The sequence below is a fragment of the Malurus melanocephalus genome, unplaced genomic scaffold (assembly GCF_030028575.1).
Source record: "Malurus melanocephalus ecotype Western Australia unplaced genomic scaffold, MMel_1.1 scaffold_377, whole genome shotgun sequence".
NCBI classification, from domain to species: Eukaryota; Metazoa; Chordata; class Aves; order Passeriformes; family Maluridae; genus Malurus; species Malurus melanocephalus.
Window position 1 is genome coordinate 243519 of NW_026623609.1, and position 23545 is coordinate 267063.

At 49.6% G+C, this 23545-nt stretch overlaps 1 protein-coding gene across 9 annotated transcripts in view; it reads left to right on the forward strand.

The window, feature by feature from the left end:
- Positions 1–23545, forward strand: part of NCOR2 (nuclear receptor corepressor 2) — a 218035-nt gene that overhangs the window by 77308 nt on the left and 117182 nt on the right. For all 9 annotated transcript variants that reach the window (XM_057378826.1, XM_057378825.1, XM_057378832.1 and 6 more), the window contains 2 exons: positions 3621–3748; positions 12911–13091. In XM_057378826.1, coding sequence (XP_057234809.1) covers positions 3621–3748; positions 12911–13091 — 309 coding nt within the window. The remainder of the gene's footprint in view (positions 1–3620; positions 3749–12910; positions 13092–23545) is intronic.

Here is a 23545-nt window from a genome sequence, read left to right on the forward strand (position 1 = left end):
TGCAGCAGGTGACGAGGACAGCGTGGGGCAGTGGTTTGTGGCTGGGTGAGCTCTGGGTGCCGGGTGCTGTGCAGGTGCAGTGCTGTCTGTGCCCAATGCCGTGATTCGAGGCGTCCCCGGTGCCGCTGTGTGCCGGGAGCCGCTCAGCTGGCGGATGTGGTGGCTGACCCTGAACTGCTCCTCCTCGGTGGCACAGCAAAACAAGCACTGGTGGTTTTGGAGCAAAGCTGTCCTGCACCGAAACTYGGCGGGGAGCTCCTGGTTGCTTTTCTCGGTTGAGGACGTGGTAAGAATGAGGACGGATCTTACGAGCTGTGCTGCAGGTTCTCATCTGGCTGCGCTCTGGCTCTCCACAGGTTTGCTCCAGAGCTGTTTCCTAGGGAAGCCAGAAGCACTGGGTGTCTGTACTTGTTTTTCTGCTGGTGGGAGGAAGAGAGGAGGAGCAGTCTGCTTTTCTGTYGCAAGAACAGCTCCAGGTTTCCTTTCTGCAGGCCTCCTGTCTCTGGGGTGCTCTCAGAGACGCTGTTGTTGCCACCATCTGGATGGAGATGCCTTTCTGTGTGGATGTGCTGGAGCTGGCAGCTCGGGGTCAGTGGTTCTGGTGGCCGTGTTGTCACTTTGCCTGGTGCCCTGTGCTGCTGGTCAGCACCCAGGAGTGCTTCTATCACTGCTTTCAGACCTCCCTTTCTTCCTCCTGCGTTGAGATCAGGCAGCCAGGACGTGGCAGCTGCAGCAGRGGAAGAGAAATGAAGCCCAGCAGCRAGTGCACGTGTCCAAAACAGAAAGCGAGAGAGGCAGAACGGCTGCAGTTGTTCTCTTAGCGTGGGGGTTATCCTGAGGTCGGGGGACAGCACTGAAGATTTTGCTGGAGGCTTTATGGTAGGTAAGGCAGCAGGCTGAAAGCTTTAAAGTAATTTTAAAAGGGTGGTGGGGAGGAAATGTCTTCCTTCCGTTGGGCTTTCTCTGTGTGTTGCCAAGAACTTTTCTGTAATGATTGTGTGCAGGAGCCTGGCTTTAAACAGTTTGATTAGCAAATCTAAATGAGCCTGCTAGACTCAGGTTATTTGGGGTCAGAGGATTTACCARGAAGGGGTGGAAATGGTGTTCTTGGCACTCCTAAATCAAGAGATAACACAGAAGCCTTGAGACTCAGGGTGCTTTCCCTGGCTCTCCCTCCCAGTGCCTCCTCCCCCAAATCTGCTGATGTGCCAGGGCCCCTGACTATCCATGGTGTTTTTGCTTCCATGATTTCTGTCGTGGCATTTACTGAATTCATGAAATTTGCTTGAATTTTCAGAAAGATTCCCAAAGTACATCCTTGCAGGAGCACCTGAACCACAAGGAACAATGGGAAAGTTGGTGCAGAAGGAGCAAAATCCTTACTCTGGAGGCAGTTGGAGATTTGAAAGCTCTGGAGAGGGTGMTCTGGCAAATCAGAAGATTTGTGGGGTGGGAGAAGGGTTTGCAGAGAGCAAACCTCTGGCAAATCAGAAAATTTGTGGGGTGGGAGGAGATGCAAAAAGAGAGAGAGGATGAGGAGAAAACAGAATTGAGCAAAACGCAGCAAAACAATGGAGAGGAAGAGGAGCGAAGTAGTTCAGGGCTGCAGGTTCTTGAMTTGTTTTATTTCTGGTGTCTTAGAGTTGCCCAGGAGCAGGTGCTAGAAATTTGAGGTGGGGGTGAGGGCTAAATCAGATTTGTGTGCTTCAGTGGTGGGGAATTCAGGTGGCACCCACTGGTGTCTTTCAAACTCTGCTGGAGCAAATGGAAGCCTCCTCTGAATCACAGAATRATTTAGGCTGGAAAATACCTATGGAGTCATCAAGTCAAACCATTAGCCCAGCTMTGCCAACTCCACCAGGCGGGTTGAAGGCAGCTCATAAACCTTTCTGGGGTTTGCATTTGGAAAACACAGTCACAGCTCGAGTGCAACGCACTGGAGTAACTTTTTGAGCAATTAATCCACCTACGTCCTGCCAGAGCTTCCACGGTGCCTCTTAGCAGTTCATCACAGGGCACAGAAATCTGTCAGTTTTAATCCTCCTGGCTAATTTTTCGGTTTTGTCTTTTCCTTGTAAAGCCCAGGTGCAGAGTGGGTCAGAGTCACTTCAGGCCATGCCAGCAAGTTCTGAGCTCCACCAGCCATTTTCTGATGGGGTTAGAGGAGGCAAAAGCTCAGCTGAGTGTGGGCAGGGGGAAAAGGAAAAACAGATGGTTCTTGGGACATGCAAGAGCCTTTTATTTTTCTCAAGGGCACAGCTTTGAGCCTCCCAGACGGGTAATTCTTGTTTATACGCCCACAGAAGGTGACGGTCCTGGTTTTGGGCCTGTTGTGTGCCTTCCCAGACACGAYGTGTTGTTTTGTAGGTGGATGTCAGGAGCTGCATCGCTCTTCTATTTAAATATTTATTTTTAATTTGGAACAGGGATGAGTGTGAACGTGGGGGAGCTTGTCATGGGCAGGGATTCTGCTTTGGCTGGGGCTGGGAGAGCTGATGGGCTCTGTCCCTGCAGATGTTTGTGTGTGCCCATTTCTGGCTGAGCTGATGGCATGGATCATGATGACATGATGGATATCCTTTATTTGCCTGCCATKCACCTTGCTGGGGCAATTCCCCAGCTTTCCCAGGTTGATCTTCACTCTRCCTCAATTCCTGTTGCAGCTGTTGGGGCTGAGACCCCCCTGCCCACATCATCTTCGTGCATATTCTTTATTTTCTGTTGATTTTCTTTTGTAGACTTTGAAATTTCTTTTTTTTATTTTTGAGGAAGTTAAAGCTTTCTTGTTCCAGTTGAGAACTGTTCAAAAATAGACTCCCAGGTGGAATTGGTTCTCCTATGGTAAATGTGTGTCAGTGTTACCAGGGTTATTCTGTGACAGAGCTTTCTATGCCATTGCTGAAGGTCTTAGTTAATTAGATGATTAGTCTGCTGGTCAAGTGTCTATCTGCAAATAAAAAATAGCAGCTGAATGTGGCTGCCTAAAATACTGCTGCTGGAATCAGTCTGTGGCACAGAGCAGGAGGGCTTCTTCTTTAATTAAAATCAGGAACATACTGTACTGTACTCTCCAAGGGTCAAGGAACAAAAGGGACGTACACATAATAAGTAGCAAACTGTCCTTTCAAACCCCTTGAGCTCAGCCCAGGGGAGCTGTGCTTAAAGGGATATTTTCAAGATAACGTCTGTGATTTCTCCTCTTTTTTTTTTTCCCCCTTTTTTCCTTTCTCTGTGCTGCTGCATGGATTATTGAAGCTGAAAGTATCCTGTGACTTAATTTTGTTTTTACCTGTTCTTGCTGTTGGATTCACTGTTGTCGTCAAGGACTGCTTGGATGCCAAAAATCACTCTGTGGGTGCTCAGTGGCTTGGGGGTTGGGTTTGCTGGGGTCCTTTCCCAGGAGCCAGCCCTGTGTGCAGCCAAGGAAAAGGCTGGGGGCAGATTGATCCAGGGGCTCAATTCCAGCACATTGTGGGTCTGGGAGTCCCTGGGAACCTCCTGGGGAGGGAAAAGCTGAGTTTTGTGGCCAATGCTTCACAAGACATGTTTTTTGAGTTGTTTTGCGCTCCTTTGGAAGCTCCCACCATGCTGACGAGCTGCTCTGTGTTTGTTTTCCGCAGGACGTGGCGCTGTTGGAGTACCAGCATCATTCCAGGGATTTTGCTTCCCACCTCCCGCCGGGGTCGATCATGCAGCCGCAGCGGCGGAGGCCGTCCCTGCTCTCCGAATTCCAGCCAGGCAATGAAAGGTACAGCTGGTTCYTTGCCTTCCTGAGCCATGGTTCTGTGCTGGAGGGAGCTGGGCACTGTGTATGAACCAGGCTCGGTGCCTGTCACTGCTGGTCAAACAAGAATAGATACAAAAACACACAAAAGTGGGTGAAAAAAACAGAGAGAAAGAATAACTTTATTATTCTTTTATSTACTTTAGCAACCAGAGTATACATTTGTGTCATACATTGGTTAAGAGACAGCTGTTTAATTAGTAATCAGATATAATTGGTGAGTTTGTAAAAGCTACAGTATTAGTAATGTTTATRATTTCCAGCTACCTGYGTTGTCARTTCTACATTCTAATCTTTTCTCAACAGTWGCCAAGGATGYRGCATTCCTCCTCCATGTAAGCTGTTAGCACTCCCTTYCTTTTCCYAGGCCTCAGTCATACACAATAAYTAGCTGAGTTTCAGAATCAGGGCTTGTAGGGCCACTTTTTTCCCCCACAGGTGCCAGTTCAGCTCCTTGTGACACCTTTGCCTTCTGGTTCCTTACCTCTGACTGTCACACATTTTAAAGAGGTCTTAAAAACAACAAAAAAACAACAAAAAATCACCTCTTCTCTTCTGTAAAGCTTCACACTCCTGTGACTCGTTGTGTTGGCTTTCTCAGCATAGGAAATTAAGCTATGTGGTCAGATTTGGTCTGCGGCTCCCAAGCCTGCAGGGAGGAGTGACAAGAGCTCATTTCCTCCCCCATCTCCGCTTCCTCTGCTTCTCTTCCTCCCTGCTTTCATTGTTTTTGTTTCTTTTTCTACGTTGCCACTTACAACTTTTTCTGAGCTGGTTTTTTCCTCTCTGCTCTCTTCTGCCTCTCCCTGTGCCTCTGTTTCCTATCGTGGCCTCACCTTTTGGGTGCAGGTCAGGCAGGTGCTGTGGCTGGGAATGCTTCAGGAGCTGATATGTTTGAAGGACATCACTCTCACTCTCTATTTCAATGCAAAACGCTGCTCTCTCTCTCTCACAGTTTCTCTTCTGCATTTGATGTTTAGTGGTTTGGTATGAAAACTGGCCTGGAAGTGAAATAAGAGCCTTGATACAGTAAATATATGCAAAACTTCTTTTTTTTTTAATGCTTGTTCCTTAGGCTAAGAACAAAACCAGTGCATAGTCAGAGATGAATGTTTTTCTCTAAAGTCATCATCATTAAGGGAGAGGATTAAGAGCTCAGGGTGCTGGATGTGTAATAAATGCAGGCAGGATCCTCTTTTATTGGTGATTGGGTTCAGCTTGATKCTCAGCAGAAACAAACCCTTGAGAATTTGGAGGCAAAAAGAAACTTCCAAAGTTTGTTTTGCATCTGGTTGTGCCCTCTTGGGTTATGCCTGTGGCACCTGCACGTACAGAGGGTCGTGTCATTTTTGATAAGCCATAATTTATTGCAGCATGTTGCACTGCCTTGGCTCACTTTGATTTCTCAGTGCTTTGATTTCTTAGCACAGAGTAACACGGTTAAGTTGGAATTGGGTCAGATTTAGCTAAATTTGGGGGAGATGGGTAAAGAGGGCCCAGCAACATGCTCCTGCCTGGTTTTGTTTTTCACACTACTGATGGTTTGCAGTTCTGCTCTCCAATAATGTGCCATTTAAAAAATTGTATCTTGATCTTTCTGTATCACTAAAAAGCCCAACTGCAAACCTTGGTGTCTGCTGTACCACATGCCTGATCTGCTGTGGTCACCCAGGCATCTCCCTTTGGCTTATAAATATTTCAAAGTCCACAAACTTAATTTTATGTTGACATTCACATGAATGTGGGTAAATGCTAATCAAAGTTGTCAGGGGATGTTACACATCCACATGCTTATCATGGTGCCTCACTTTCAACCTGAATGGTTTTGGAGTGCTATAAAAAGAAACTCTTTTAATAGACTCACCTTACGTTTCATCCGTTTTCCCTTTAACATCCAAAAAATTGTACTTTTGCAAAGATTATACTGTGTAGTGAAGCTAAAATTACTGCTTCAGTTTAGCTGACATCTTGTGCCAAAATGCTGGGACACARACTCATTGAAAAATTTTGGGGGTATCTGGGGATGAAGAAGGAGGGGGTCTTAGAAGAAATTGTAAAKGAATTTTCAGTCCGATGTAATTAGTTATTGAGGTGATTCGAACTGGGTGCCATTGATTTTAGAGAGGTGTTAGTCTGTTCTGCAAAGCCAGCTGCTGTTTCTCTGCATCTTTAAGCCCTACACTTCAAAATCCATCATCCCCTGGGCTTTGCTGGTTCACCTTTGTGGTCTGAGGAGCTGCTGTAACAATGGGGGGATCCCTTTGGGTGGTGCTCKCTCACCTGAGGGTTCCAGAGCCAAGACCCCAAAGCTCCTGAAGCAGTTTGGGTTGGTCACTGGTGCCCTCCCCAAAAATATCTGTGGCTCTTGCTGGTGCAGAGCAGAGCCTGGCTGAGGGAGGGTGGAAATGGCAGCCATCTCTGCAGCTGAGTCCCCTTGGCAGGCTCAGCTCCTTGGCGTGGTTCCTGGGCTGGGATTGATGGTTTTGAGCAGAGGCAGCTGGCTCTCAGCATGAGGGGCTGGGAGGAGGGAGAGCGAGGCAAACAACATCCACAGCAGGGCACAGGGTGAGGGTAGAGGGAAACACAGGGGTGGGATGTGACTGAAAGGAAGGTTCTTACTGTGATTCCCTGCCTGACAGCCCTCCTGGCACTCTGTGACACTGGGCATGTGACAATGCTCCCCTTGAAGCAGTGGCAGYAGAAAGGAACCCTTCCAGTCCCCCGTTGTGCCGGGAGCTCGGAGGAAGCAGCCTGCCTGCTCTGGGTTATGATGCCAGGATCTCTGTGCTCCTCAGGGATATCAGCTTGCCAGTCTGGTGCAAGTGGGATGTGGCAGGCTGGCAGAGCTGGARATGGGCCCTGTGTGTATTCCTGGATGGACATCCCTGCCCTGCCATCTCCGTGCCTTCTGCTTACCCACGGCACTGCCCACGGCTGGAGAGGGCTCAGCCCTGGTGCCACTCGGTTCCTCTGAGCCCACCTGCCTGTGTGGTGGCTGCTGTTTGCCTTCCTATCCTGGAAACAACAGGGATTCACTCTACTCTGTGTCCTGCTTTTGGGGTTTGCCCCCCTTTTTGGCTTTACGTTCACTGTGGACAGATCTCTAAAGCCTGTGAAAGCTGTCTTTGCACATGGTAATGGAGGTTTAACCCTCTGAATGCTCAAAATCCCACAGAAATAATTTGGGATCACTTGGATGGTCTTCCTTCAGCCGTGTGCAGGCTTTCAGTCTCTTATTGCTGCAATTTGGATGATGGTTGGTTGAGATTCAGTGGAAAGGGAACAAGAGGTGAAGCTTTTCACCACAGCCACAACGAGTTGAGCATGAATTAAATGTTATTGGCAGAAAGGTGTTGAGTGGTGAMTTGCTGGAAGGAATGGAACGCTGAGATGGTCCCACATTTTGGGCCTTCCTGGGCAAAAAGCTCATTGGGAAAATTGCAGAGTGCCCTTTTCTGTGTACATCAGAATCGAGAGTCGTCATCAGCCCTTGGTGGTTGGGCAAAGACTTCAACTCCCTGTACAGCAATTCTGGCTTGGGAGAAGGAAGGAAAACCTGAACCCCTCTGAATCTCTTGCTATAGGGAAAATTAGCTCTGGCTGTCTTTGCAGGGATGTGCTGCTTTCCATGATGGTTTTTTTGGTAGCAGGCTTTTTCTTGGAAGGATCCACAGACTTCCCCTTAGCCTGTTCAGTTGGCTGTGCCAACTGGTCTGCAGGAGCGAGGAGAAGTATTTCAGGATCTGCTGTTGGTACAAGTCGTACCATGAATATTTGCAGTGGAATGTCCTGGCAAGGTGACAAGGATTAGGGCTTTTTTCCCTCTTCTATATATATTTTGGTCCTCAAAAGAAGTGAGAAAAACTGGGTTGAGTGTTACATGGCAGGTGCCAGTGGGTGAGGGGTCTGAAAAATCAAGGAACGGGATTTTTCTGACTTTTCATATGTGTTAGGATTTTAGAGGAAGGTTTCTTATTAATGCAGGAATGCTGGGGTGGATACTTGTCTCTGCTTCTCTGGCAGAAAATGTGGCTGTAAATAAGTGGTGTGTGTGTTAAAACAGAATATTCCACCTTTATCCAGAGTTAGGTTATTTCCCYACTTCAGGAGACCACACTCCTCTTTCAGAGCCCAAAGAGTTCACCTGGTGTGGATCTGCAGGATGACATTTAGGACACCCAAAACAGCTGCTGTGTCCCTGCAGCTGTCTGGGACAGTGTGTGCAGTGTGGCACCAGAGCAGGAGGGATTTCTGTCCTCAACCATGGGATCAATCCTGCTTACCAAAAGCTCAGAGATTTGGGGGAAGCTGGGGCACTGAGTGTGATGCTGGACATCACACACAGCTCTCAGTCTTCATCTGTGCTGGCCCAAATGGCCCCAGCTGCTCCTGAGAGAACAGCACCACCAATTTGATTTTATTTATGGTTTTTAATTAAGTTTCCAATTTTAAAGGTGATCCTTTTCCTCAGGAGCGAGCAGCGGTGTGGCTGAAATCCCCTCAGCTGTATTTCTCTCTTTCACACTGGAAATTATGTACCAGGAGCTGTGGTTTTTTTCTCCCCATAATTGAATGTGGGAAAACAACATCTGTAGAGGGCAGATGTTGCTGTGTAGGCACTTGAGGACAAGCCTTACCTTGCAAACTCTGCTGTGGGCTGCCTGGTGTGTCTGTGGATGGATGTGGAGGGTGACCAAGGGCACAGGATGTTCTGAATTCATTGTTTCAAGGGTGTTCCAGCCACCCAGGACTCCTAAGAGGACTTTCCTGGCAGACTCCAGGGTGCCTGGAGAAGAAGGAATGTGGGGGAGTCTGTGGAGAGAAACAAATAATTAATCCTTCTCCTCCTCTTGAGTGAGGCAGTGCCATTGTGTTAAAGCTTCTGCTGGTCCTGTCCATGAATAATTCAGGCTCTGTGTATGGGGATCTTCAACATGCAAGTTTTAAATAAAGCATYTGCTCTTATCTGAGTTGCAGTTGGTTTGGAAGGAGGTGGCTGCRGGGCTGTGCAGGTGTGGGAACACACAGCACCAGCACCCTGAGGATGCACTTGGGTGCTTGGTCAGATCTCCTGACACCCAGGAGTCCTTCAGTGGGGTCACACGGTGAGCCAGGCAYCCTGCTCCAGGCTGTCCCACACCTTTGGCTTGGCAAAGCTCAGTCCTGCTGCTGGCAGACTTTGCTGAGGGCGTGGGAGCTCTGTCTGCCCGCCCAGACACGCAGCTCTTCCCGTCAAGTCACGATGGTTTATCTCCCTCTCCACCTACATGACAAAGGGGATATATCAGCTGGTCCTGGATGTGTTTTTCTCCGTGCTGGTGGCAGGTTTGCTCCTACAAACCCTCCCATTTCCCTCTTTAACAGGCCTTGATTTGCCCAGTCTCACACTCTGGCTCTCATTAGCCGTGAAGGGGTTGTTGAAACCTCTGACAAATCTTGGTGTTGGCTATAAATAATTCACTTCAACACCAGTGGCTTTCTATATTACTCTCTCTCTAAAACATTTTATTGTCTGTCTATACCTGTGGGGGCTGAATACTCTTTTTAGAACGTAWTTTTGGAGACAATTTCCCACCAAACCATCTCAGCTGGAAGGAATAAACAGCYTCAGCAAGGCCATAGTTTGTCTTGGTTCTGGGAGACAGTGAGGATCAGTTTTCCAGCCTCGTTTGGCCCTGAGGTGTAGGGAGCAGTATTTGCAGATGGGAGCAGCTCCTCAGTGTGCATTTGCTGGGAGGTTTTGGGGAGCTGGCTTGGAATTGCTGCTGGTTCTTGGTGCAGGAGGCTGTGGGATGTTAGGCTGGGTTTGCTGAGTGTTGTAGAATAACCATGGTTCCTCCTGCAGCCACCTTCTGTTGCTCAGCTGATGGAGAAATGAGAAGGTTTGAAGGCCAGGGGAGAGCTGGGCTGCTCTGAGAAGCTGGACAGTGGTTTAGTGGGGAGGGAGAGTCTTTGGCCTTCTGAAAATTCTTACTTGCCCATTTACCCGAGATTCGGCTTCAAAAAAATGAAAGTAAGATCACTCACAGTAAGATCTCATCATGACTGCTCTTGCAAGTCCTCAGGTATCTCATTTGATCCTCTCTGCCCAGCTCTCACCTTAACCACTGACCTCARTGATGTTAGAGGTATTTTCCAACCTTAAGGGTTCTAGGACTCTTTGATACCCAGCTACCAGACAACCCCTATTTTCAGCCCATTTTGTGCTTAGCTGGCTCTGGTGTAGGCATAATGTAGCAAAGGATGTTTTTTTTCCCCCAGTCCTGGTCATCCACACTTGCTGGAGGGAGCTGCATGTGCCCCACACTGCTGTAGGATTTTATCTGCTCAAACCCTACACCCTCTGTGAGTCTGCTGAGGATTGGCCCCGGTGAATGAGTAACACAGCTCTGCAGCTGGGAGGGTGCRATTCGTTGGTCAGATCAGTCATAAACCAAAGGTCTCCTCTTGGGTTATSCCATCCTTCTGGACCTGCCCCAAGCAGGGCTGGGAGTTGGGCAAAGCCTGGGCACCCAGCCTTGTGTGTCAGCACATCTCACACTGCTCTGCTCCTCCAAAGCAGTTCAGTGTTTGTGGGGAAGAGCTCAGGTGAAGGCTGACCTGCCCCACTTTGTAATTAACGCTGGCATTTGCTTTGCTTCATTTAATTATGCACAACTCACTYGCAATTAAAGCGCTCTGTCCCTTCAGCCAAGTAGGAATCTCTGGGACAAACCGGATGGGAACTGTTTGGAAAATGCAGCAAACCCCAACCTCAGTGTAATGGGAGGGTTTTTCAGGCAGAGTCATTTTGCTRACAGCGATGCTGTTGCTGTATAAAGTCTGTTGCAAAGAGCTTGCTGCAGGTGTGGATGTGAAGAGTGAAAGGTGTGAAGGCTTCAAGCAAAAGCATTTTGTGTTTGCAGCCAGGACAGGCTGAGCGGGTTGTGTTGGGCAAAGTAATCTCGGGAGCGGCTGGAAATTCCAGTGGATAAAGTTAACAGCCGTTCCAGTGGATGTGGAAATGGAAATAAAATAGCACCTTATAACATTGCAGCTGCTTTCCCTGGCGTGGCCCCTGGCTCGCTGTGAGTACCCGCCTTTGTAAAGCTGAGTGCTGCTCTTATCTTGGGGATCCATGGGGTTTTTTTCCAAGAGGAGCAGTTGTTTCAGGTTCCTGACAACTGCAGAGGTCTTGGAGGCRTCCTGTGTCAATTAGCAGCATCTTGGTAATGTGGCCTTTATAAAAGGGAAGGAGTGAAAATAAATATATCTGCTTTTTAATTGCCTCAGCACAGCAGAGCTTTGGGTGTTGGAATATTTTAGCACCTGCCCAGCTTAACAGTTGCTTATTGTTCCTGGGGTTTACAGCAGAGCCTGAAATRCCAGCATGCAGCTGTGGGCAGGCAGGGATTGCATAAAGGGCTGGGACCAGCCAGCAGGAAACCTGAGAGGTGCCAGGAGAGATTTCTGGGCTTGCTGAGAAAATCTGAGGATCATTCAGCATGAAAGTGTTTGCAGGTGAAGCGAGCTGTGCTCCAGTGCCAGATTTCAGGGCTGTTGAGCTCTGAAAGGTTTGCAGTGCATGCCTTGGACATTGGAGCACTAAAGGCGGTGCTGGAGCGTTCTCCTGCCCCATTTTTGCTGGGGAGGAGGAAGAGGATGAGCCAGATTCTGTTTCTGTGTGTCAGCAGCAAACCTGCTGCCCGATGCCAATGCCAAACCCACGGCAGCAGAGCTTGGCATGCACGTGCTTTGTGTGCCTGCTGTTGATGGTTAAATTAAAAAATAACCCTCCCAGGTTTATCTTGGCTCCCTGGAGCTGGGCTCAGTTGGCCACGCTGCTGCAGGGGAGGGCACAGGGCAGTGGTGCCCCTGAGAAGGTGGATTTTTACCAGATCCTCTCCCTGGATGCCATCAGAGCCATTATAGCTGCTGGTTCCAGGGCACTCTGTGTCCTTCCCTTYTTGCCATCTTCTCTGAGATGTTCACAGTCAGCAGTTGCAGTTTGTGGGTGAGGGGAAAATGAGGCATAAGACCCCCTGTCTTCTATGCTTGCTCTTGACAAAACAACCCTTTTCTCCCTCTCTCCCCTTCATGCAGCTCCAAAGGCTGTTAAGTTTGTGTTTGGTACCTGGGGAGGACACTGTACCACTGCTCAGGAGGATTGCAACAATCTTGTTTAAGGAGAAAAGAAGAAAACTCACGTTTTTTCACAAGCTTTGAATCTCCCCTGCTTCCCTTTATTTTTACTTTTTTAAGAGACACTTCTGCCTGAAGTGTTAAAAACACACCCTTGGAGCTGCTGCAGCAAAGCTGATCCCAGGGCATAGTAAAAGGTTTCATGTATTTTTGTAGGATCCTTTCACAATTCCCACAAGAGAATCCTGCTAAGGAAAACAGAGCTACAAAAAAACATTCAACATTTGTGTAAAAAAAAAGCAAAACCAAGCCCCACTCTCCAGGTATTACCAACTGCATCTTATTTAACAGGTAAAAGATGTTTGAGCTCCAYGTGACTCATTGGTGCAGTTGCTATCTCTGGGTAATGTGCCTTTACAGCCTGCCAGGTCTGTGTCAGAGATGTGCAGCTACATGTGGCTGCTTTCTTTCCTCCCCCATCCTGGAAAAATAAATCCCTGCTGTCTAGCCACGGAGGAGTAGGCATTTTTCCCCAACGTACAATCTTTGKTATTCCTATAGAAGGTGCTAAATATAAACACCGGTGCAGGTAGCTTTGGCTAAATAAGCCAAATATGGCAGAAGGGGGCTCTGCCTGGTCTTGGAGGCACAGGAGGATTTATGGGGCAGATTTGAGGATTTTCCAAGCTTTGCCTTTTTCTGAGCAGCCCAACCCATGTGGTGTGACAGGGAAGGCTCAGACCTGCAGCGTGGTTCACTTTGTCCTGGTGTGGGGACAGCATGGGTGGCACAGGAGGTGGCASTGGSRTTTTCCAGGTAATGGTGCTGAGGAGGGGGATGCTGGTGGTCCTGCAGAGACCTGAGATGTTTGAGTGCCCTCCCCACGCGGATCCTTCCGGAAAATGGGCAGATGTTGAGCCCTGTCCTCCTTGAGTGGTTTGCATCACAGAATAGGGGAAACAGAGGTAGTTTATTTTCTAAAGGCTCCTTTCCCTTTGTCCCCAGAGCTCAGGAGCTGCACCTGAGAACCGAGGGCCATTCCTATCTCTCTGACCTGACCAAGCCATCRGACTTGGAGTTCATTGAAACCAAGAGGCCACGCCTGGAGCTGCTGCAGGACCCTCTGCTGAGGCACTCACCCCTCCTGAGCCAGAGCCAGCAGGGAGGCACCGAGGATCTCTCCAAGGTAAGGGGCTGGTGGCAGTGCTGCCAGCTAGGTATGGGGTCTGGGATTTGGGTTTGTGTTCAGCTGCTGAATTCAGTGTGGATGGTGGATCCCAGTCCATCAAACAGTGCTTGGTGCTGCTGGATGCTTTTCCCTGAGCTGGGGTGACCACTTTGGGGGAACAGAAGCATTTATCAGCTTTCCCCAGAACTGTTACAGTCATGGCCTTTTTTTCCTGGGCTGTTAGATGCACCAGAGTGATATGGAAGCTCCTGTAGGCTGAATTAAGGATGGTCATGTCTGGCTTTTCTGGATGCTCTGCCTTGATTTGATTTTGCTTGATGCTTCTCATTTATCACATCTCTTTATTTAATCCTGGTGTTTGAAGGGCTGGAATCAGTTTCTGGCGGTTCTTTAATATAATCTTCCCCAGGAAAGCCTCCCTTGTCCCAGTCTCATTTAACAAAGCAAATCGTTTACTTAAAATTGTCCCCTCTGCACAGGGAATAAATGTTGCAAAGAGAAATCTCTTGCTTGTGTGCATGGATTTACTTTCATCTTCTCTTGGGGTAAATTGTGTTTGATTTTACCTTGAGTTTGGACATGCTCCTGGTGGGCAGSAAAGTCTTGCTGGATGAATGTGCTGAGGGCTGGTGCAGCTGGACTTGTAGAGAAATGAAAGGAAAGTAGCCAGGGTGATGGGGATGGTGTGCTGGATACTGTGGGAGTTGATTGAAATAACATACGGACAGGAAAGCTCTTCCTTGGGAGTAGCTGGGATATTCAGACATCTCTCATCCCTACAGTACCAGTGGGCTTTGGCTGAGATCCCTCTAGGATATTTAGCTCTGGAATAGTTCAGATGCCAAGGGAGGCCCGAAGGCTCTGAAGCATAGAACATCCTCAGGGGATGTTGGTTGGATGGCTGATGGAGAAAATGCACCTTAAAACAAAAAATATCCCTCTCCAAAGATAAGAGGAAACAAGGATGACTTTTCTGTCTGTGCATTATTCCCACCAGCAGTTCTGTTCTGCTTCCCACCAGAAAACCATGGATTGTCTCAACTATTTGTTTCTGATATGCAGAGCCACTCTTGAGGAATTAGTTCATCACTTTAGGGGCTGCATTTGCTTCTTGGGTCTGTGACATGTTTCCAAGAATTACATGCATTTCATGGGGCTTAAAATATTTGTTAATGAAAGAGCGAGAAAGCTGAGRTACAATTCAGCAAGACAAGATTTTGCTCTTAGTGGAGCCATTTGTAATTTTAGAGTCTGGAAGGAAGAAGAAAATGTGGTGTCCCTGACTTGTGAGAGCTTTAGTGGAGCTGGGATTAGTTGCTCTAAGCTGCTTCCAGAATGGGTTTGGTGGAGCTCACTGYGAGTCTGGATGATCTCAGTGTGGTTCTGGGAGCTGAAGGCAGCTCTGGGGCACAGGGTATGGCAGCTTCTGCAGCTTGGGAAATGGGGTTAATAGCAGTCTTTTGGCATCAGTTCTGAGCAGTTGTGCTCAGCCTAGTCTGTAAACTGCTGATGGACATTAAGGTGGTGGAAAAGCCCCTGAAGCCAAAATGTGCATTGCTCTGAGCCTCAGCGTGTTGGAGGAGCTGCTCTGTGTGTGGGTGCAGGGGAAATGTAAGAGCTGAGGCTGTCCTTCACCCACAGCCCTTCCATGGTTTAATTTGGCTCTGGGCTCTGAACTCACCACCAAGGACAGATGATAAAACCCTTCCTGAGAGGCTCAGTGCTGGGTGAGACGTGTGTCCTGGAGCAGTGATAGACACACACGGTGGCAGGACATGTCCCAGTGACCAGAGCTGGAGAGGGATATTTGCTRTTCTGTCTGTGCTGCTGACTCAGAGTGTGCCAGTGGCTCGATGCTTTATCTGGGACATGCTTTATCTGGGTGAGCTCTTTGGGTGAGGTGCACCACGTGAGCCCAGTATTGCTAAACACACTGCTGGCTGTTCAGACAGAGCATCCCAGGAGTTGTCCTCTTACCCGTTACCCCATTCCTCACAGCTTCAGTCACTGCATGGGGAGGAGCTCGGTTTACTCACTGGGGTAACAGCACTAGGACTGGTTTTCACGGTGATTTTGCAGATTGAGSTCATTTTTGCACAGTAAGAGCTCCACAAAGCCCTCCATAAAAAGGRTAGGGGTTTGGTTACACGCTCTGGGCGCCAGCCTGGCTGTCCCAGGGGTTATGACTGTAATATCCAACAACTGGATGTTGCTCTCAGGCAGTGGATACGTGGTCTTGGTTTCTCCTGATTTAGAGTTGAGATGCAGAATCAGGTCTGTGATGGGGTGTGAGTTTGGCACATTCCTGATAACCATTGATAACTGGATTTACCAACCTTCAGCCCGGGGGAGAGAAGTCAGCACGATTCCAAGGCCTTTGTTTTGAGCTGTAATCTGGGCTCTAAACACAGATTGAGCAGTTGATGGGGCAAACTGCTGGGAACAGGCTTCAGAGTCTTTTCTCCCCCAAAGAGAAGTGGATTTCTCATGTCTTTTCTAATCTAACTATCCCAAACAGGAGGAGAGTTGGGCCCCTTAGATCTTTCTCAGTATCATTGCAGCCTCACTCCAAGTAAAGCTTAGATTATAAGGAGGAGTTCTTGGATCAGTACMTTCCCACTGGAGAAAGCAGACACATTTTTGGGCAGCGTGCCTTTCAAAAGCACCAGCTTTCAGCTAAATCTCACTGGGACAAGTAAAAGATATTACCTTTCTTTATGAACCTCACATTGCTCATATCCTCAAACACTGGTGCTTCTTTTCAAGCCAGAGGGCAGAAGATTGGTTTTTTGCCTGCTTTTTCCCACTTCACCTTCTTTTTCCCTGTTGTTGCACGTTGTCATGTTGCTTCAGTGCTGTGGTCCTGGGCTGGAGAGCTCTGGTGAGCTCAGTCWGCTGGGGAGAAATAAAACCTCTCTGTGCCCTCTGTGCCAGCTGGGGCTGATGCTTTCCCCCCAGGAAGGTGCTCTCGAGCTGGCTGACAATAACCAGAGCAGCTAAAGCAGGGCTGTTTTTTCAGTCCCTGCACGCCTGGATGTGGGGTTGGCTGGGAAAGCTGCTGTGATGTGGCTTTGCCAGGCGTGTTCTTGGCAGAGATGCAGGAGCTGGTTCCCAGGACCCTCGGTGGCTTCTGCTTTCTTTCCAATAAAGTCAGGCACCTCCATCAGTAGCAGCAGCCAGGAGTGCCCCAGAGCAGGGCAGGGATGTTGTGCACCATCCCTGTCCCTGCACACACATTCTCAGCTGCTGCTGCCCGTGATCCTGCCCCACAGGGACAGTGAACATGGCACATCTGCTCCATCAGTGCCTGCTCTCCCCTCTCCAGGGCTGGAGCCTCATCCTGCCCCTCCCCTTCCATCTCCTGATTCCTTTATGCTTTCACTTATTCTTCTCCCCACCTTTTAGACTGCTCTTCTACCACGTCCGTGGTTTGCTGCTCCCTCCTATGGGATGTGAGTCAGTGGTGATGTGCATTTAGTCCCCTTGCAGGGGCTGGCTGCCTGCACTTATGAGTGCCTATTGCTCTGGCAAGAGTTCACTTACAGGGAGCCATGTAATCCCACGGGAATGGGGCTGGGTGGAGGCTTAGGAAACCTGAACCTTGCTGCCATCTGCCCTGGCAGGCTGCTGGTCACCAGGGGTAAGTCTCTTCCCCTTTCTCTATCTCAGATTTCCCCATCTGTACAAGGGACAATGCCACTTCCCTCTTTTGTAAAATAATTAACAACCGTGGATGGAAAAAGGCAATTAAGAAGCCATGTGTTGTTAGGACTTGGACTCTGCTTTACATTGTGCAAAGGTTTTAATTTCTTCCCTTTCTGCRTGGCTGTTTTTGTTGTGTTATGGATTGAAAAATGGAATAAGAAAAGTGGGMGGGGGGTGTCTTGGAAAAGACAGCACCACTGCCAGGAAATAGGTATGGCAAAACAGAAATTAGGGCAAAGGGTATTTTGCTTTGATGCATATTGACGTAGCTTTAAAAGCAATTAATTGAAATAGGAGGAATTAACACATTCAAAATGCCTTTTTAATGATGCATTGAAGCCAGCAGCGTACATGCCAAATTTCACACTGGCTGCCCGTTCCAGAGCCCAATTTACAATGAACTCCTGGAAGACAGGCTSTGGGATGGAAAAGGCTCTTGGCCAGCCTGCTAACTAACTCCTGCCCTGGCCGCAGGCTGGCAGGGCACCGAGGACAGAGCAAAGCCTTTCGGGAGCTCTGCTTCCTCCTCGCTGCTCTGGCCACTGCCTTGGCAGTGCTGGCCCATGGCAGCAGGGTTTGCCCTGGTACAGGGCAGAGGGGCAGTGCCACAGCTCCCAGCACACATAGCTGGGCTGGCTGCTAAATCACCAGTTGCGTTTGTGCTCCGTGGCTTTGTTATGGGAACATCGATCTGTTGCTGGGATTAACCTCTCAGAGTTTCCAGTGGGTTGGTCTCGCAGTTATTAATGAAACTGGCTGGAACTTGTGTTGACCTTGGCAGAGGCCCCAGTTGGCTTGGAGGTAACTGGCAAAGGCATAATCTCTAATTGAGTAATCCAGGGCTGGGGGAAGGGCTGCGGGGTGGACACAGCGCCGCTTTGAACCGCCAGAGCCGCGGTGCTCCTGCGGGATGCGTGGGAGCCGAGGGCTCGGCACGGCGCTCACCCGGGAATTCACGGGCATAGAGAGGCAGCAGCTCGGTTCTGGCACCCCAGGCTCCCTCAGAGCCTCTGTTCCTGCAGAACACGGCCCAGAATTCCAGCGCCTCCCCGTGATTTATTGCTGGGGAACAATAGCACCGGGGAGCTGGGGAATGGAACAAGCTGAGAGCGCCGGCCTTCCCTGTGTCCTCCCATAGCCTCTGAGTCCACACGGGGATCACACTGGGCTCCCCTGCTGGAGGTTGGTTTTCACTTGGGCAAAAGAGCTCTGGGATTGTTTCCTGGACTTTTGGGGAATGTCTGCAAGCAGGTACCCAGTGGYAGAGCAAGTCTGGTTTCCCCAGCCATGCATCTCTGCGGTGAGAGAAGGAAGGAGATGCTTTTTTGGCCAGCTGCAGCTGTGCCCACATCTGGTGGGGAGGGACTGGCTGCCAGCAAAGCCTGTGGGACACCCAGGCAGAGGGATCCTGTGGAGCTGTGGTGGCACTGATGGACAGGGCACACAGCAATGCTGCCAGCACCCTGGTGCTCCATCCCAGTCACCCAAAACCCCAGTGAGATGCTGAGACCTGTGCCAGTGCCTGGCTTGACCAACCCTGTAGGAAATGAAATTCCTCAAATGCGCTGCCATGAAAAGAACTTCTTGTCCCAAGGACTGTGGGGTGCTCATGTGAACCCTGCCCAGGCTGTGTGGCCTCACTGCTGCTCCTTGGAGGATGCACTGCTGGGGAAGAAGCTCTAACCTCAGACCTGAGCAGTGAAAATAAACTATTTTAGTGGCTAAAACACATCTGTGTCTTTCGTGCTTTTGTCCTCCTTSCCCTGCAGAGAACAGCAGTTGTTTTTAGCTCTCCCTGCGGTTGGGCTCTCCCTGTGAAGCTGAGCCCATGGAGTTGGGTGCCCAACAGGAGTGGTGTGGAGCTGTCGTGTCCAGCAGCTCAGGTGGAATTTTCGAGTCAAGAGGATCCTCCTGTGTTTGCACCCACCCCACTGCCGTGAGCTTGCTCGCTCTGTCGACTTTGCCTGATAAAAATCTGGTTGCAAAAAAAAAAAATGATTCGGTGGGGTGGGGAATTTACGTTAGAGCAGCAGTGATTCAAAGCTATTTCTGGGAAGATGAGGGACATGCTGGCATTCTCTGTCATTCCAAACATATTTAAAAGATGAAATATTTGCATTGTTCACGTTGCCACAGCACAAACACTTCTGGCTGGATCCCCCCTCCCTGCTCTCCACTGCTTTACTCTCTGCTCTGAAGATAATTTCCAAATCATGGGAGGACAGGGTGAGTGTGAGCGTGTCAACCCCTGCTCAGTGCATGTGAACACTCACCTTTGGGAACATGTGCCTGAGTGGCTCTCCTGGCACGCCTGGCAGTCCATTCTGTTGCCCAYTGTGCCAGGGTGGCTGCAAGGAGCTGTCAGCAGCTGTGCCATGCACCAGCGTGGGCTGGGAAACCAAAGGAACAGCCTGAGGAATATCTGGAGTCTCCATCCCATGCATGGRCTCGTGCTGGTTTCATTTGGAAAACAGATGATTTTGGGTGTTGCATGGCCCTTGTGAGATGTTTGGCTCCTCCAGCTGGCCCTGGGCTGAGGGGTGAAGGGAAGGAGCACCATGATTGCAAGACAAGTGGTTTTATTCCATTTCTCTGCTGAAGTTCCCATGGCCAAAGAACTGAACTGTGGCCTGAGAGACTCAGGTATGGCAGGAAAAGCCCTCCAGGGCTGCAGAGGCATTCCAGAGGTGGGATGTAAAAACCCTCAACCCTTCCCTGAGCTCTCCCCTGCCCTGTCTGCTCCAGCCTCAGCGGTCTCCAAGGCACAGACAGCAGGGCCAAGGCTCAGGGCAGCTGCAAAACCAACAGGAGAACTGACAGTGCCTSGAGCACAGGTTGTTTCACACTCCTTCAGCTCGTTTGTGGTGATCGACATCCAAAACAACCTTTTAAATTGCCTTTCAAGCCACAGCAGTGGCAAAGGACGGCGTGATAAGGCTGACTGCTTCTCGGGAACCTGCTTCATCATTTACATAATTGGACTTTCTGTTCCACTCAGTCAATATTACAAGGCTCACGCAGTGCCACATCTCACCTGATCTGCTGGAGGGAAAGAAAGTCCCTTGACTTTGTGTGCCTCACCCCTGTAATTGGAAGAAATATCGCTGGCTCTTTGTGCTTGCAGTAGGCTGTGTGCTGAGCTGGGTGTGGATTCACAGAGACTTTTCTTCTCCATCTCCGGGGAGTTTGTACGAGCTGTGTGTATCTGTTTTATCTGATAGCAAGAGCTCTATTGTGCCCTGTTTTGTCCTGGAAGTGCAGGAGAGAGGAGAGCTGGTTTGCTGCTTTGTCAGTCCTCAGGTGGGGCTGACAGTGGTGCTGTGGCAGGAACTGGCACTGGTCTGCAGTGCATGGGGATGGTGTAAGGTCAGGAGAGCTGTTCCAGCCACCCCTTCTGCCTGTGCTCAGCCAGTTCTGGTGTTTTGTTTTTAAAAGGAGCCCCACACCTGCAGTAAGTGTCCAGGGAAGAATTCAGTCCTGGTACCAAGAGGGACATCCTGGCTGGTTTTTTCTCCTCCTGCAGTCTCAGCCTGATCTGTTTTTCCTCCTTTCCCCTCATGCTCTGGGTKCTGTYRGGGATGGAGCACTGCTYCAGCTCCCGKSGGATCCAGGCACCCTTTGGGGTGGRTTWTGGGGGATCTGTCYSRTTGGTKCAGGTGGCCAGGCAGCACCAGTTGGTTGCCAACCTGCAAGCAGGTACATCTGACAGGTGAACTGGAGCTTCTCCCTCCTTGTTCAGCATCCCTGCATGCCCCTACTGCCCAAGCATCTTCCTGGGATCAATTTGGGTGACTTCTCCATGCACCTACAGCACCGAGCACATTTTTGGCTCTGTACTTTTCCATGGTGAGGAAATGCWGCCCGTCAAGGGCCCTGACTCACACAACAAAAGCCAGGGAGTTGTGACRCCCATCAGATTGATTCTGGGTGCTGTGTTTTGAGGAGGAGGGTATTTCATGCTAATACCTTCCTTCCCAGCGTGGGGTGGAAGCTGTGGAGGAGATGCAACAGCAATCAATGGTGTTTGCCTGCTGCTGGAGGGGATGGAGTGGGGGAGTGATTTCGGAGACGGATTTGGCAGAGACAAGTTGCTGCTCTTTGTGCCTGTGGTGATGGAGCTGTAATAACATATTGAACATGGCAACAGCCCTTGCTAAAGCTCTGYGACTTCACATTCGTGCTCGGTGGAGCCTCATCTCTTAACGACACCCTTAGCATCGATAACAAGAGAGGAACTGTCGAGTGCCAGAGGGCCTAGTTAAAATCACTCGCTGAAAACCTCCTTTCTTTTTGGACCTAAACTTGCTTTTTCAACAGAAAAACTCTTTGGCTGCGTTTTCAGCAGAGAACATTCAGAGGGTTTTTTGGCTCCTYGTGCCGCATGGGGGGGCCGGGGGGCGATGGACGCTGGTGTGTGTCAGGAATGCTGGCTGCGCTCTCAGCAAGCCAACAGGGGTTGTTTTAGGACAAGCTGACAGGCCCTTGGCTTGTTCTGCTGCTCTCGAAAAATGGAATTCTAATTCTTGGCACCTTTTTCCAGGAGGATAAGGAGYGAGAGCACAGTGGAGCCTGTTCCGTCTGTCCTTGGAAATGGGCTTTTACCCAGCAGCGGGGCTGCCTCAGGGTGGGAGCAATGTGCTCTGTCCTACCCCCGGTTTGGTGGATCAAAAGTGGAAATTGGTGGGGGAGCAGCAGTGTGAGAGATGACCTGAACCACCTCCTTGCTGTCCTGACYTCTGTCTCGTTACTCTTTGGTCATCTCAGTGCTCTGACAGAACATTTTCTGCAGGTGCCAGTGCTGTGCCCACGCTCTGGGGCCTTAATCCTGCACCTGGTGCCCTTTCCTGAGAGGACCAAGGGTCACACTATCCTGTGCCAATGCCAAGCCAGGAGAGGAGGACATGGACAGTGGCTGTGGTGTTTCCCAGTCCCCTGCTGCATTCTCAGGGGTTCTCCCAGGGCTGCAGAGCCCGTGGCATTCACAGCAGATTTCTCTGCTGCYGTGGCAGTGTCTGCTCCTCTGCCTGTGTGCTAACATTTCCTAGGCTTGACTTTGAGCAACCTGCTCTGGTCACTGCCCCAGCAAGGTCTGATTTCTCTCCTGTTCTGTTCCCTGAGGAGCAGCAGTGATCACTTCCTTCTCATCYCCTCTTTGGATGCTCTCATTCCCGTGGCTGTTTAAGAAACAACCATTTCCTAGCACAGATCAAGCCGTTCCATGTGGCTACGTGACCAAACCAAGCACAGGCTTTGATTTCAGGCTGTTTTTCAGGTCTGTGTTATTTTATCTTGTGCCAGCCATCTCAGGTATGATGTAGAACAGATTGCCCCCAGCAGCTAATGTGTTTTTGCCTCAGCAGCAGGCGGAGTGGCAGATGTAAACACAGGAACGTTATGGGCTTTCAAACACTAAAAAACTCCTAAAGAATAGGCAGGTATGTGTATATAAATACATACAAAGGCTTTCAGTGCATTTGGAGAGAGATTTGTAAATTCAGGCATTCGTGTGTGTGTACTTTTTATAGGTTTTTAAGTAATTGAAAAGCCTACTTTTTGTGTGTATATATATACATACAAATACATATACATAYATATATTTATATATGCTGCCTYCTATTCTTGTAAGCTATTTTTTCAAAGGCTTCTTGTAGCCTTGTTCAGTGATTCTGCCTTCAGCTGCCACAAGGAGAAAGACTCCCAGTCTCGAGCAAAGCTAAATATTGATTTGAGTCAATCTGGGTGCACTTGGAGACATCACTAGTGTTCATGAATGCAGCATAATCGCTGATTGGAGTGGGGAAATTTCATCATAAAGGCCCCAAAAGGGAGGTTTATTATTGCTTTCTTCCAAATGCCTGAATTTTATTAGCTTCAGTCATTCTTGGCAGGGCAGTGGAATGGGATTTTATAGTTAGCARAGGAAAAGTAAACACAGTAATCATTTCACAGCCCCGTGCCTGCCAAACCAAGATGGAAATTCCAGCCTTGGTGGGAAGCTGCTGCTTTGCTAACAGATAATAACAAATTCACTGTGGGCTTATTCTTGCARTGGGAGCTGAGATGTTCAGGTTTTTCTGTAATGCCCTGGCTTGGGGWAGCAGAGGTGCTTCATGGTTTTCTGCAGGAACAGACCAGGTAGAGATTTGTGGTTTGAGCAACTCCCACAGCCATTCACAGTTAAAAATGGTGTTTCTGCTCTGAGCCTTTGGGAGCTGCTCCGTGCTCTTGTTGGTGTTTGGTGTTTCCATGGTCAGACTTGCTCTGATCACAGAGCTGAGCAATGCTGAAGGTGTGACACGTTTGGGACACCCTGATGGTCCCTGCAACCATCTTTACCTGTTGATGGCAGAAAAAATCCCCCATGTAAACGCCAAACTCTCATGAAAGGTTTGTTTTGTTTTCCTGGGGTTGTTGAGGGGGAGGGCTTGGCTGCCAGCTGGGATCTGGACCAGCACCCGCCTGTGTTTCCTGACGTGGGGGACGCTGTTTCCTGCCCCGCCGGCCGGGAATGGAGCAGGATGCGGCGTCCGATGGAAAAGCAGGCGGAGCARCGAAGGAAATGGCTCCTCAAACAAGCGGCGAATGTCGAGGCAGCCCCTTCCACGTGTCTGCACAATTATTAGAACAATAAAGCATTGAGCGCGGCCGGCTGTGATGGATGGTGGAGCTGACGGTCCCGCGCAGTGCCCGTGCTCGCTGTCGGCATCGCTCCGGCCGGGCACTGACCAGGCCAGGCCATCTCTGCC